Genomic DNA, 14259 nt, shown 5'->3' with positions numbered 1-14259 from the left:
TACTTTCTCTGGTTTACAAAATATATTTTTAAGATAAGTTCAGGCGAGAATATATATGTATAATGTTCAAATTTGCCGTCAATTTGTAAAGATAGTACCTGTTTTTAAATTTAATTAAGTCGCAAAAGTTCCAGGCGCAACCACCGGGTGTCGGTGTTCTTCTTCCCCACAGAGAACTCCTCCCCTCCCCCACACAGATGCGTCAGCTGAACTCCTGCTACCTGACGCGGAATTTATTATCACCTCAGGAAGGATTCATAAACTGTTTTCCATCGACTTATCTTTGATTTATTTGAAGGAACAAGGTTTTGTATCATTGTTTTTAATATATTAAACTATTTCTGAATGAAAAAGTATGCAAAATGATGGTTCACATGACATAATTGTAATTAGGCTAAACTAGTTTTATTAGCTTCCGTTGGCTAGTCTGTAACTTAAATCTGAACTATGTTTATGCTTGCTTTTAAATTATTTAAATATTTTGTTTAATCAGACGTTTTATGAAATATGTTTAAAACATGGCTTGGTTTAATCATTTTAGAAACGTTATTTAACGTAGGTAAAGACGTTTTCTAATGGTTTAGAAATCCAGTTTAAAACAGATAAAGTTAATATAAGGAAGAAACGTGTACGTTTTAAATAAATAATCGTTTGTTGTAAAAGTGAAATCAAACTGATGTTTTTAATCTCATGTTTAGATTATGAGATTTAGCCTTGAGTACACAGACAGGGTCACATATTGTGAACTCTCATTTGGTCTTAGTTACAGACATTTTTGTGTTTTTAAAATGTTTTTATTTCTGAGAAATGGTGCCCACTTAAGTCACAGTTTTGGCTCTTTTTCCACAGAACCTGTAGAGACGGATAAAAGATAGATACTTTTGTCCTGGAGAAGATAAAACAATGGAACTTGGAGGTTCTGATACCAGCTTTTACAAAGTTCTTTACAGGTAACGAAAACTTCTTTGTCTTTTACTATCAAATAAAACTGCATATCAAAGCATTTCTTTATTAAGAATCCCTGCTTATTTTGCTGTGAGTATGTCCTTTTCAAAAGTGGTATGAAGGTTGCATGATTAAAGGAATAGTTTGGCCAAAAATTATATTAAACCCATGATTTACTCACCCCCAAGCCATCTGAGGTGTATATGTCCATCATTTTCAGACAAACACATTTTCAGATATTTTAGAAAATGTCTTGGATCTTTCAGTTAATCATATGTAAAGTTACAGGGTCCACTCCTTCACGTGATGTACATTCATCCTTCACAAAAGAAATATCCATATTTAAAACTTTAAAAACGAAAATAACTAGCTTCCGGTAACGGCACTGAAAATGTGTTAGTCTGAAAAAATGATGGACATATGCATCTCGGACTGCTTGAGGGTGAGTAAATCATGGGTTTAATATACATGTAAGTAATGGAAGTATTTGGATTCTGAAGAAGAAAAAAGACATTGGGGTGTGTAAATATTAACAAAATGTTTATTTCTGGGTGAACTATCCTCTTAATGACTCATGATTAAAAAACACAGAGAAGGAATATTTTCAAGCTGTCACTTAAACACACACATAGACAGATAATACAAAGATGAATCTCTATAAATGACTTTAAAGATCAAAACTATATCTATAACAGTGCATACGAACAAGTAAAAACAAAAAAGACAAATAGTTTATTCTCTTAACAATTCAGCCTGTCAATTTCATGAAACAGATGAAAACATGTGCAGTAATGGTTAATACAGCATATATTTAATAGCATCTTATATAGTAGCTACACCATCAATTTATTTGACTTGCTGAACATTTGAAAACGAAGAAAAATCTACTACAAAATAGTATAAAAATAAAAAACGCTTTTTGCTGTAAAGAAAACCATTTAAAAACGCGCCAAATAACATAGCTGATGTGAACGAATAAAATAAAGGCAGTCATCATGACAAACTAGTTAATACAGCCAAAAAATACATTATGCTCAAGTATATCACAAGTTGAAAAGCTGTTACAAAGGGAACTCAGTCTTTCCACTTAAATTCCACACTACTGTCGCTTAAAATTATGCTAGGATAAACAATAGTGAAGAATTAAAATTTAAAAGTCTGTTAGTGTATCTGAACATTTGTTTCCTTTAAACAGAAATACTCGCTGTTTCCTTTCTTCCGTCTATAAATGTATCACCAGGTCTTCATCACTTCCTCTGTCCTCATTGGTTGTTGATTTCTAAGAGGAGTAACAGTGTTTGTAAATCCATGGCTAACAATATGCCGCTTCAGATTTTTTTTTTGCAGTATTCTTTGCTATTCATATTGCTGAAGCTGTAACAAATTGTGAAAGTGATAATATTAAAGCACATAGATATACATTTATTGCATTTATGCATTGGACAAATCCGAAGCAACTTACAAGACATTCAAAACAAGTCAAGTTAACGTCAATGGAAAAAAACAATTGAAAATTCATTGTTTTTGCAGTAACAATGCATCTTGGAATTGTTGTAATATTTAATCTGCCCACTAGAGGGAAGAATTGTGCTTTAAATTTAAATTTACAAAAAAATACAGACATTAACCAAAAAAGTGAACATGTAGGGGCTTCATGATATTTATACTATAAAGTACAAAATTACTATAAAGTATATATATAAAGTATAAATTTTCAAACCATCGTTGGGTAGTTTAAAGTATAATAAAGTATTTACTTTCTACTAAAATAGTTATTATTTAATATAAAAAAAATATCTTTCAGAGTTTTGGTATACAGGCTACTCACTTGATATAAATAACACAACTCAATTACCTGCTTTTTCATATTATATTGTATTAAAATCTATTTAAATAGTTTTAATAGGTAAACATTTATGAACAGCTCGGCACATCAAATTTCTACATTTTGATCACTTTTATAGCTTACTTAAAAACATGACATATTGGTTTATACCAGACATTAACAGGCAGTAAACAAAAATGTAACAACAATGTAACATTGACATTCTGAACACAATAGTTGTCTAAAGCACTTTCTTTTTCAAAACAATAGACATTATTTCCTTAATCTTTTATCTCTGCTTGGCTTCGACTGAGTAAAATTAAAATACGTGTTTTACTGCACAAAACTTGGCGAATAATACAAGCCCTACAAGTTGTTGTTTATATGCAATGACATCTCTCTGGGGTCACAGGATAAATCCTGTGTATAACTGATAGTGTTTTGCTTTGATGTCCCAATGATCTTTAAACGAGTGAGATTTCGGGAAAGGGGGCGGAGGCAGAGGAATGCTGGCCTGATTAAATGGGAGGAAACACCTTCCAATGTACTGCAGTACTACAGCCCCAATTCTCCAGTCACCAACAATGAGATATTAAAAGCCATTGGCTTCCTCTGAGTGTTTGGAGATGGAGAGAGCGATGGAACACAGAGGAGGGAAGGGTGTGGACAGACGAAGAGGGAAAACAACAATTTGGGTTTGGAAAATAGGATTAGATCTGTGTCTTGCTGCCTGGACGAAGAGTTTTCATGATATTCCTGAGAACTTTGGAGCGGGGAAATGTCAGTCTATCTTATCTGTCTCTGGCATTGAAAATGTTTGTTCCGGACATTAGTGATAAAAATACAACAGTAACCATGAGGCAGGGTTTAAGCGAAAGTATTTGATGAACGTATACGTGCCGAGAGCATTTGGTTAATATCATTATCTCATTTTAAACCTCATATATTCACACAGGTTTACACAATGATAAAAATGAAGGCGTTCACCTACCATTGTCCTCGCCACCTGACGTCTTACTCACTCCTAACAGCATAACACCATCTTTGTTACTGTCTGTCCTCTGGAAAGAAGCACTGAGAGCAACAAAAAAAGAAACATTATTGAAAAACATAATCCACCAGTGCCAAACTCTTATGCTAGAATAAAATCTTCAAAAATGTCTAGCTGTCACTGGGGCAGTAGCCTACCATTTAAAACATCCTAATATGTACCATTTAGGTAACATTTAGTACTAATATGTCCCTCTGAGATACTAATATGAACTCCGAAAGATGTACTTTTCGAAAGGGTAACCTGCCCCATTGACAGCTAGGGACAATTTTTGACAATTTTTTTCTTTTAATAAAATTATTTCAATGTATTAATTAGGGAAAGAGATAACAACTGAATATTTGTTTTTGGGTAGAATTATTAATTTTTATTTAATTTATCCACTGACAGAGGATTTTATCCAAAGTGACTTACTTAGTGACTTCCTTCTCATTACAGAGTGTTTAAGGGTTTAGGTAACATCTAGTTTTACATTTTATCAGGCAACAAGAAATTAGGCAGCACTCACTTTTCTGTTCCATTGTCAGTCATCTCTAGGAGGAGGAAAAATATATCATTATTCACCTTGCTGCTGACAGAAAAAATGCATCATATTCATTATTAGATTTAATGTACTCACCAGGTCGATGCTGGACTTTTTTGCACTTGGATTTCAAATATATCGCTGCTGCCAGCAGAACACATAGGACAGGCAACAAAATCCAAAGATATTTCTTTTCTGCAAGGAGATGACTGATTATCACTAATATTGAAAATAAAATTTAGAACTTACAAGTTTACATACAAGCACAACTACACCAGTTGTGCAATAGTTAAAAATAAAGGTGCCTAAAAGGTAAAGGCTTCAATGGAACCTTTTATGCACTTTTATTTTTACGACTTGTGGAGTACCTTATAACAAATGTTAAAATACAAAACTAAATATACCTGAATTTTCTTTAGGTTTTTGATCATCATTGAGATTTCCACTGGAACCTTTATAAGAAAAATAGACACATTAGTGTCCAATGGTCTCTAGTCTTTGTTACTTCTCAGGTCAGATCCAGTGTTTTGAATACTGCTAACTTTACAAAATGTTTTGTCTGTCAAATCTATAAATCAGATCTATATTTGAATATGCTGAACAATACTGCATATTGTAAAGAAAAGCTCACCAGGATGATTTGGTGTTGATGTTGATTTGGGTTTTTGTGTTGTTACTGAAACAGGACTCCTGGTAGATGAATCTTTTGGCAGACTTGTCTGTTTGGTGGTGGTAGAATTACTATTTTCCATTCCAGTTGATGAATCTACAATAGAGAGCGAATTATCATGTAGTTTCAAAGTATTTCATGAATTCAAATGTTTATGTATATAATGATATGTGTGGACAAAGTGAACTCACTCCCAGTCTGATTTCCTGCTTCTGGGCTTGATGTGACATCTGTGGATTTAATGTAGATAAAACAACAAAGCATTTAGATATGGACCCAAAAAACGCTAAAAAAGGGTAAATTATATTTAAAACAATCAATTCTTGTTTTTTAATTAAGGAATTTGAGTAAATATAAAACAAAAATGTGAGTCATTTAATTAATTCTAAATTAACACATTATTGAGTAAATTCAACTTAATTTTATCATGAAAATCCACTTAAATTTGTAAGAAGGAAATTAACTTAATAATTTTGTGTTGACTTTAGTAAATATAACTAACTGGGCAGTGGACTTGTATTTCCGAGCATGCTTTGCATGGGACTGCATTTGGAGAGTAAAATTTATTAATACATTTTTCAAAATAAAAGTTGTAACTGTTCACATGAGTTATTGCACAACTATCATTAACAACTGTATTAGCCTTAACAAATCTTAGTGCTGAAAAACTATATTGTTCATTGTAAGTTACATTGTTACAAGTGTTATCAATATACAGTGGTGGTCAAAATGATTGGCACCATTGGTAAATATGAGTAAAGAATAGGGCTGGGTATCGATTCAGATTTTCCAGATCGATTCAATTTCGATTCACAAGCTGTCAAATCGATTCGATTTCGATTCTCGATTCAATTTTCGATTCCGGTTCTCGGGGCAGTTTTTATACTCGATTCTCAATTAAACTCAATAAATATAGATTAAATACAAATACTATACTAATAAAAAGAACAGTGAACAGCAGGTTTCAAGTGGGTGATTAATTATTAAAATCGATGAAGCACCTGAAACCGGCATTTTAAGCACTGAATTAATGAATGACAGGCTTGCCTCTCGCTCCTTGGTAACCTCGCGCAAAGCAAAAAATAGGGTGACATCTAGTGTAGAAGACTAGTAATTCGATTAACGTTAATCTTTCGTTCAATGTTTGCAGAAATAAATATGAAATAAAAAATTCGATTCTGCTCTTTGAGAATCGATTCTGAATCGACCACATTTAAAAAAACGATTAATCGAAAAATCGATGCCCTAGTAAAGAAAGCTTTGAAAATGAATCTACAATGTTTCTTTTTTACGCTTTAATAAAAAAATCACAAAAATATGATGTTTCATTGAAGTAAAACAATTGAAAGTGAGGGGGGAAATTACATAATGAAATGTTTTTTCCCTAATACACACTGGACACAATTACTGGCACCCCTAGAAATTTTCTATGGTGACAGTTATGACTTCCTGTAAATATTAAGTAACACAAGTCAGTCATTACAGTGGATAAAGCCAAAGACTAGTTCTGATGTGCGGCAAAAGATTGCATAACTTCACAAAATAGAAAGTGGCTTTAAGAAAATAGTTAAACCATAAAAAACAGTTTAAAACAAATCCTCTTCTCTTATGCAAAAACAAACTCCAGCATATTCATTTGCCATGCTGGAACTTTATGGGTTCTGTGGCCATATGATTTTTTTGGCAGCACTTGATACACCAACATTAAACGTCTTCTATCTAATGTTTTAAAGGAAGCTTGTAATTGTTTTTTTTTTTTTTTTGAGTTGATGTTATGTAACATTTATGATTGTAACTATTGTTTTTGTTTGTATGAATTTGGTATGAAACTTTTTGTGGTGCTGTCTTGTCCAGGTCTAACTGAAAGAAGAGATAGCAATGTGATCTGGTTAAATAAAGGGATAATAATAATAGTAACTTGCCATGAATTCTTTAACTCTAATCAGACATTAAATAAAAGACTCAGAGCGGTAATCCTTGCAAATAGAGGTAGAAAGAGTATTAAATGAAGTGGTGAAAATCATTTATTTCATAATGTAATTTCCCCCTCACTTTCAATTGTTTTACTTCAATGAATCATCATGTTTTTGTAATTTTTTTTTATTAAAGCTTAAAAGTAGAAACATTGTAGATTCATTTTCATAGCTTTCTATGCTTTACCAAGGGTGACAATATTTTTGGCCACCACTGTATCTCAAAAAAGTCACATGCACCCTATACAAACAGAATAAAGTATACAAACAGAATAAAGTATAGTCCTTTCATCCATCTTTCATTACTGTCTTTCATGACCATGTACCTTTGTGAAAATAGACACTTGGTGCTGAGTAGAATGAAAAATAATACAGATACAGACTAAACGACTTAAGACTTAATAAGTGTTATTTTGAATTGACATTTCTATTAAAATGTTAAATAACCACAGGGTCAAGTCTATGTGAGTGAGTCCAAAGAGAGGTGCAAGATAAAACAGCTGTTAGATACTCACTGACAAAGGGTGTAGATGTAGGTTTAGCTGTAGCTGTAGCTGTAGCTGTAAACAGAGTTGCAATAATTCAAAATTACATTTAAATATTTACTAGGGCCATTTATGAAATGTCTTAAGCTGACTGTAAAGCAATTGTTAAGAAAACTCACGCTTTTCTGTTATAGCCCCACCTTCCAGAATACCTGTTACTAAAGCAGGATAAAACAAAGAAGTTAAAAAGTCGCATGGCAGCACAAAAGATGTGATCAAACAATTCATGACTGCAGAGTGTTGTGCATTGTTGGTCTGTTTGTGTTTCAACAGCAGAAGTTAATCAGAAGATCTTAAACTAGTAAAAGGATGGGGACACTTACAGCTGCTATTTAGCAAAAGAACTTCTAACTAGTTAAACAAGATCTCTTCTAAACTCAAATGTTAAAGTGCACAAAAAAAAAGAAAATTCTTTCATTGTTTACTTACTGGAGGGCCCCAGCTTAAGGAAATTTTATAAAATACATTAATTTATAATAAATTCTGTGTATTTAAACCTCAGAAAAATAAGGCTACCAACTAACAGCACTACATTGTAATTTAATGTGTTTTGTTTAATAGTCAAATTTTAATGTTTTATGTCACAAATTTTCTTTGGGGGGGGCACGAAGGGATGCATCGTACACAAAGAAAAAGTTTGGGAACCACTGCAATATCTACAGTATCAGTTCAATTAACGCAATGTCTTAATACAAATGTGTTCCTTGTAAATGAATGAATGGCGCTCTGACATAACACAAGCACACTTTGTGACATTTCTCTCTTCATGTGAACAAATTTGTATCACTCATTTAAGGTCTAGAGAGATTTTTGCTACTTCCTGTCCACTCCTAACATAGACTCTCTCTGTCTGTGACTTGACCTATGACTCGTAACACAGTCAACATTTGCTGGTCTTCCAGTCTAGTTTACATTACATCATTCTTAAAGAAAAAATAACCCGTCTAGACAAGGACGTTTTAGATCTCTCCTCCTACATCAATGGGTGTTTACCTCTGCATTCAATTTGGGTGAACTGTTTTTAATGCTGGATAAAGAAATCTAAGGATTCACCATGCTGTGATCTGATTACTGTATGTACATGCAGCAACACTATAAAAATGGCTGGGTTATTTTTGACCTATAATGGGTAAATATTGGACAGAACACATGCTGGGTTAAAAATGACCCAATGTTGGGTTGATGTTATGCAACCATGGAGTATAATAACCCAGCAATGGCTCAATTTTAACCCATCTGTGTGTTCTGTCCAATATTTACCCATTATGGGTCAAAAATAACCCAGCCATTTTTAGAGTGAATAATCAAATATCTCATATACATTTTAAATTAGTTATGGTGATTATTGTCAATAAATGCTCTGCTTCAAGTCAACATTTTGGAGGGAAACCTGTTTTTGATAATCTCACCGGTATTTATAGAATGTAATGTCGTAGGTGAACTGGTACTCGAAGCTGCAAAAACACATAAACAAAGTGTTATTGTGAATATGACACTGAACATATTATTAACATACTTAAACAGATTTTTTTGTGACTATGGCAGTATATAGAGAATTCATGGAAACAGCTTTGTTGACTTGTGACAGACTGTAAGAGAAACTCACCATTTGGTAAAGGATCAATATCATTCGCAGCTGTAGTGACACCTGAATAAGTATAACAGATACAAAGAACATAACTCAAGCTAAGCCATTTGTAGATTTACAAAAAAGTATAAACATCAAAACATTGCTCGGTTTATTTATAAATAGGGGTGGCACAATATGCTGGAAGAGACAATAAAAATTATACATAAAAAATGTTGGTTATCGATATTGTGTTCATATGACTGTAGGTTTCCACAAAATTAAGTCAATAATTCACAGTACAACTCATAGTCTAGAAAACTTTATCCGTTTACTTGGTTAGAAACAACAACTTCAGCACGAGAATATTACAGAAAATAAAATGATTAGAGAACGACAAAAAAAAACGACTTTGTCTTTACAGAGTAAAACCACTGATCTATATAAATGACTGGATTGCGCATGACGTCACACTTGTGAAGCCACCGCGCCGCCATGTTGGTATACCCAAACGTTCTATTAAATCAATGGACGTTATCAGATTTTAATGATAAAACATCACTTTACTCGTCTTCGTTTTTATATGTGAAGTTACCCTGTACATTATTACAACAAAAACGTCCAAAGCATGTAAATAGTTATACATTTTGCGTTTTAATCAGTTATTATACATTCATCTTTATTACAGTATCAGATCAGCAGACAGACCGCAGCATATTTAGTATTAATGATAATAAACGTGCTCATTCTGAAATCTAAATAAATAATCATGCTTTGTACCGTATGTGCATGCAATAATTTGCTAGTTTTGTAATTATGTTGTAAACTTACAAGTTACCTAAACTTATTTAGAGAAATAACGCTGAAAAAAACTTTATTTATACCCGTGTCATTAACAAATGCAACAGACACACTCACCTTAAAACATAAACATTGCAAATAACACCAGAATTAGCAAATAATTAACGTACACATATCCTAAAAATTAACCTTGTGTAACTGATACGCTGTAAAGGGGGTAAATTTTGATCATGATTTTGAATGGAAGTCAATGACGCTCTCTGCCGGTTGGGTATACCAAGATGGCGGCTCGAACTCTGCGCTGGCTTCACCTCACGCAGTTACGTGAAGCGTTCTATGCGCAATCCAGTTATTTATATAGATCAGTGAGTAAAACTAAATAACAGCATCATGCAAAGCATTCTGGGAACCAGAAGTCATCATCATCAACCTTTTTCTGTTTTTTGCTTCAGATTTTGTTTCCCAGAATGCTTTGCTTGATGCCGGTATTTTACATGCATCACAGAAATTAAATGATCAATGATCCAAAAAATTGCCAATATTTTGATACAAATAATGAATCAAAGAAAGAAAACATGTTTTTTTATATGTGACAGATTGTAACTCACTGTTGGGTGGTGAAGGACTAGTTTCATTAGAATTCCCATCACTACCTAAAGATGTGATAAACAAATACAAACAAGTCTGATGTTTAAACATGATCAAGCTAAGTCTGCTACAAACATCATTTATTTTCTCTAAGAAACAATTCACTTGTCTGTTCAGTATGGCATCTTTATGTTTTCCTGCGTGTATACTCTGATGTATTTCTCCTCTGAACAGAGTTGTGAAAATCTGTATCCTGTGACAGATAGACATCTCCCCTCTGGGGACTGTGGGACTTTTCCTGACATTTGACATTTCCTGACCATTCAGATTCTGCCCTCTGTCTGTCTGTGTTTGTAACCCTTTGCTCGACTTCTGGCCCTTAACACATCGATTAAATCAGACATCTGCTGTTTAGTCAGAGACGCTGTTCAGTCTGCCATACAGTAGGGGTTGAACCAACTAGTCGACTAGTCGACTAGTCGACCTTAATGCAATGTCGTGACGCTTTAAGCCTGAGGTCGACTAGTCGCGTTGATCACACAGACAGTGGACTAAACGCTACTACAGCTAGTCATCTATTTCTTTCCAAGATCTTTTTGTGTGAAGTGAAAAAATCCCTCACACTCAGTTTTTCATAACTTGCCTGTTTGTACTTAATAAACCAATAAAAAACATTTGGCGCAAGGTCACTGTATTTGGTTTCGCACGCTCACAAGGTTTGCGAAAAGTAAATGCTAGAGGCTATTTTTAAAAATAAATTAATAATAGATAAATTCCTTTATTCGAATAGTAAATAAAATACAGCAATAAAATAATTAAAATTAAAGTCTCTCCTGGTTGTGTTCCAAATTATTAACATTATGTCTTTTAGGCCAACAGTAAAGTGCAGAGTAAGATTTGTTTCTGTAAATCCTCAGACATTATTTTTACCACTTAATTAAGTTTTGCTTTGTAGAAAGCATTTCTTTTAAATGAATTTCGTTTTGTATAAATTGTATCTTAATTTTAATAAATGTTTCATCAACCAATTGCATGTATTTAATAAATAAAAAGCAAATATAGCAGAGAATATAATAACCGGTCCGTGCATGAAGGCGCCGGCACGGCGCGTTCACTTGCATTGCATTGTTAACTAGAACGCACCTCATCATAAATGAATAAAACGTAGGTCTATATGCCTCATACATTTGCATTAAATATATTTGCTGTATTTCTAGAGCAGACAAGGGCTTTCAGACCTGCCTTAGCCGGTGTGTCTTTTACGCATTCTGAAGGTGCCCGTTTTATCGTGTTGCAGTCTATTAGGCAACTTTTCGCATAAGATGGGTTTAGATTTGGAAATACATGACATCTACATTTCAGTGGTAACAGATAAGGTGATGATGATCATCCTCTGTCTTTATTATTGTTAGCAGCACTACCTTAAACTAAAGCGCAGTCTCTTCGGAGCTGTCATTTTTTTAAATGAGCCGCGGCAATTTTCAAATGAGCTTCACAAACGACCTTGTACCTAAACTATTTCGAAACTAAGCAGCCATTTGTCCTCCGATTCAGCGCCGCGTTTGTGGGACTCATGTTCCGCGCTGTAGGGGATTTTAAAAAGTGTGTTTGTTTGTGAGCCGGAGGCAGAGCGCAGAGAGATGCGACAGAGTTGCGAAATTGCAGGCGCGGCTCGAAATGGCTGTTATTTCAAACAGCGTAGCATATTTTAAACCAGCTAATGAGGCTCGGTGGCCGGTCAAGAAAATTTTTAGTTTTCGCCATCCCTAGTTAACATTAAGTTGCAACATAGGAGCTGTATAATTTTAGCATTGTTATACAGACATGCATCGATTAAAAAATGCTCTAAAACTGGACTAAGTGTTGCATTGTTACGTTAAGTTGCAACATATGAGCTGTATAATTTTTTTAATTTAAGTTGCAACATAAGCTGTATAATCAGCATCTGTATTAATGTTCTGCTAATAAATTGTGGCATGTTGCAAAGCAGTCCCATCTCTTGTGTTTTGTATGATTGACATCAACGACTAGTCGACGTTGACTCGACTTTGATGTCATAACAGTCGACTTTAAATAATTTGAAGTCGTTCAACCCCTACCATACAGTATATCATATATTATATATACATAACTTACGAGTTAAACAAACTGTGCACAATAATTTTAAATAAGCCTAAACTGATTTGAGAGGGGACGCAGATTATTTTAGTTCCCCCCATTCTGAACCAATGGGTGTTGCCCTGTTGTGAGAACACAGATAACTGCTTTAACATTGACTATTGATTCAATACTCTCTGCTGAAATACTGGAAAATAAAAACATATCCTATGTGTATTTCACGCTGACAAAGTTAGCCTTTCATGTTTGTGTGCAATACTGAAGCTCAAACATGAATCATTTTAACATTTTATATTCTTAAAAACATGAAGTACGGATGTGATTCTCAAAAAATGCCTAATAAGGTACAGGTCATAGATTCATGCATATTTTATATTGTATTATATTATATAAGTTATGCAAATATTCTATAATTAAGCTTAAATAATATAGGAACAAAAACAAAATAAACTGTACTTAACAAAAAAAATACAATCTTCAGATTCAAATTAGTGTAGAACATACTAAAACTAGTTATGTTATTTATATGTGAATGAATATATGTAAAAATTCTAGTAAGGATTTAACACAAAGCATAATAAAAATGCTATTTTTGTCTATAAAACTATTTCAGACCATAAATGTTTGACCAGTATATTCTCTTGTTCAAACCCTAATCTTAAATCCTTACCTATAACTCCCACACTGGACATCATAAACGTTACTAGTAAGAATCAGTGGTCAAACTCAAAACCTCCTATGTATAATATTAAGAAAAACCTTTTTTTACCTGTCCATATCAGAACACAGGAAAAGAGGAAGTATGAAATCTTTATATCCATGGCACAGTTCTTCTCTAACAGCCAAAAACAACCAGGAAAGCTGGTTGCTTCAGAGTAGAGCAACAAAGTGGTGGGAAAGAGATGTGCTTGTATCCAGGCACTCCAGTGCTTATTTTAGCATTTCCCTTAGACAAAGAGCTACAGGAAATACAGCAGCTTCTACTGAGGGTGGAGGACCAGGGACCAGAGAGAGGTGGTACAACTGTGAAAGGGGGTAGTGTATGAGGACCGCTTTCCTAATAAGGGGCAACATTGAACTTCTGACTGACTCTGTATGTGTGATCACCGCCCTCGTTCGTAGCCATTAACGTCTTTCTTAGCTTCTGGTTAATAAACAAGTGAGTGTACAGTAGGAGCTCCACCCATCACAACTCACTGAAACCCAAATAATGGCTTACCAGGAATACCCATAAGCCTTTGCACCTGATTATTTTTGCTTCAAAGAATAAAAACTGATGGGGCACTGAAATTATTTTAAGCTCGAAAACCCTAATAAGTTGACTGAAATCATTTGATTGCGTAAAATCGTTCCCCTAATTTAATTGAGTAATAGACCTCCCAAAACGTGTATATTTAAGTATATAAATTGTTAAGTTTACCAAACTTGGGGTTTATATAGTGCACATAAACAATTAAGTCCACTTGGTTTTTAGAAATACTGAACTTAAATGATCTCTTAACATATCTTCCATGAGCCCACTATGTTAGTGATTATAAAGCTAGCTAACAGTCACTATGTTTAAAGTCAAGTTCAAGTTAAACTTGGTGGCTTATTGTAAACGGTTTCAAAACCATTGCAATAAATAAATGGTTTTGAAGAAAAATATTAGGT

General features: G+C 33.7%; 1 protein-coding gene and 1 long non-coding RNA gene across 5 annotated transcripts; one reads left to right on the top strand and one right to left on the bottom strand.

Moving 5' to 3' along the window:
* The first annotated feature begins 206 nt into the window (after positions 1 to 206).
* LOC141281330 (uncharacterized) lies at positions 207 to 1953 on the top strand. Its single transcript, XR_012335579.1, has 2 exons — positions 207 to 305; positions 850 to 1953. It is a non-coding gene; the product is annotated as an uncharacterized lncRNA (long non-coding RNA).
* Positions 1465 to 13654, bottom strand: LOC135778586 (uncharacterized). 4 transcript variants are annotated; one of them, XM_065288971.1, is made up of 13 exons: positions 13376 to 13654; positions 10509 to 10553; positions 9139 to 9180; positions 8942 to 8986; positions 7652 to 7690; positions 7503 to 7547; positions 5206 to 5244; positions 4976 to 5110; positions 4749 to 4796; positions 4441 to 4539; positions 4330 to 4354; positions 3762 to 3844; positions 1465 to 2224 (listed from the first exon to the last, which is right to left on the bottom strand). In XM_065288971.1, exons 1-13 carry the CDS (start codon positions 13425 to 13427, stop codon positions 2208 to 2210), a joined length of 714 nt encoding a protein of 237 aa, XP_065145043.1. In that variant the 5' UTR covers positions 13428 to 13654; the 3' UTR covers positions 1465 to 2207. The 4 variants fall into 4 exon arrangements, with proteins under 4 accessions (XP_065145043.1, XP_065145046.1, XP_065145047.1 ...); XM_065288974.2 differs by having other exon boundaries at positions 7503 to 7541; XM_065288975.1 differs by having other exon boundaries at positions 7503 to 7535; positions 13376 to 13653.
* Between the last annotated feature and the right edge of the window lie 605 nt (positions 13655 to 14259).

The sequence above is a fragment of the Paramisgurnus dabryanus genome, chromosome 2 (genome assembly GCF_030506205.2).
Source record: "Paramisgurnus dabryanus chromosome 2, PD_genome_1.1, whole genome shotgun sequence".
Taxonomy (NCBI): domain Eukaryota; kingdom Metazoa; phylum Chordata; class Actinopteri; order Cypriniformes; family Cobitidae; genus Paramisgurnus; species Paramisgurnus dabryanus.
Note: the sequence above shows the minus strand (reverse complement) of the source record. Positions and strands in the feature narration are given on the sequence as shown.

Coding starts and splice junctions, on each gene's coding strand:
- LOC135778586 (XM_065288971.1), bottom strand. CDS start 13,427: ATGGATATAAAGATTTCATACTTCCTCTTTTCCTGTGTTCTGATATGG. Junction 8,987..9,138: donor TATTGATCCTTTACCAAATG/GTGAGTTTCTCT, acceptor GTGTTTTTGCAG/CTTCGAGTACCAGTTCACCT. Junction 4,540..4,748: donor AAAACCTAAAGAAAATTCAG/GTATATTTAGTT, acceptor ATCTCCTTGCAG/AAAAGAAATATCTTTGGATT.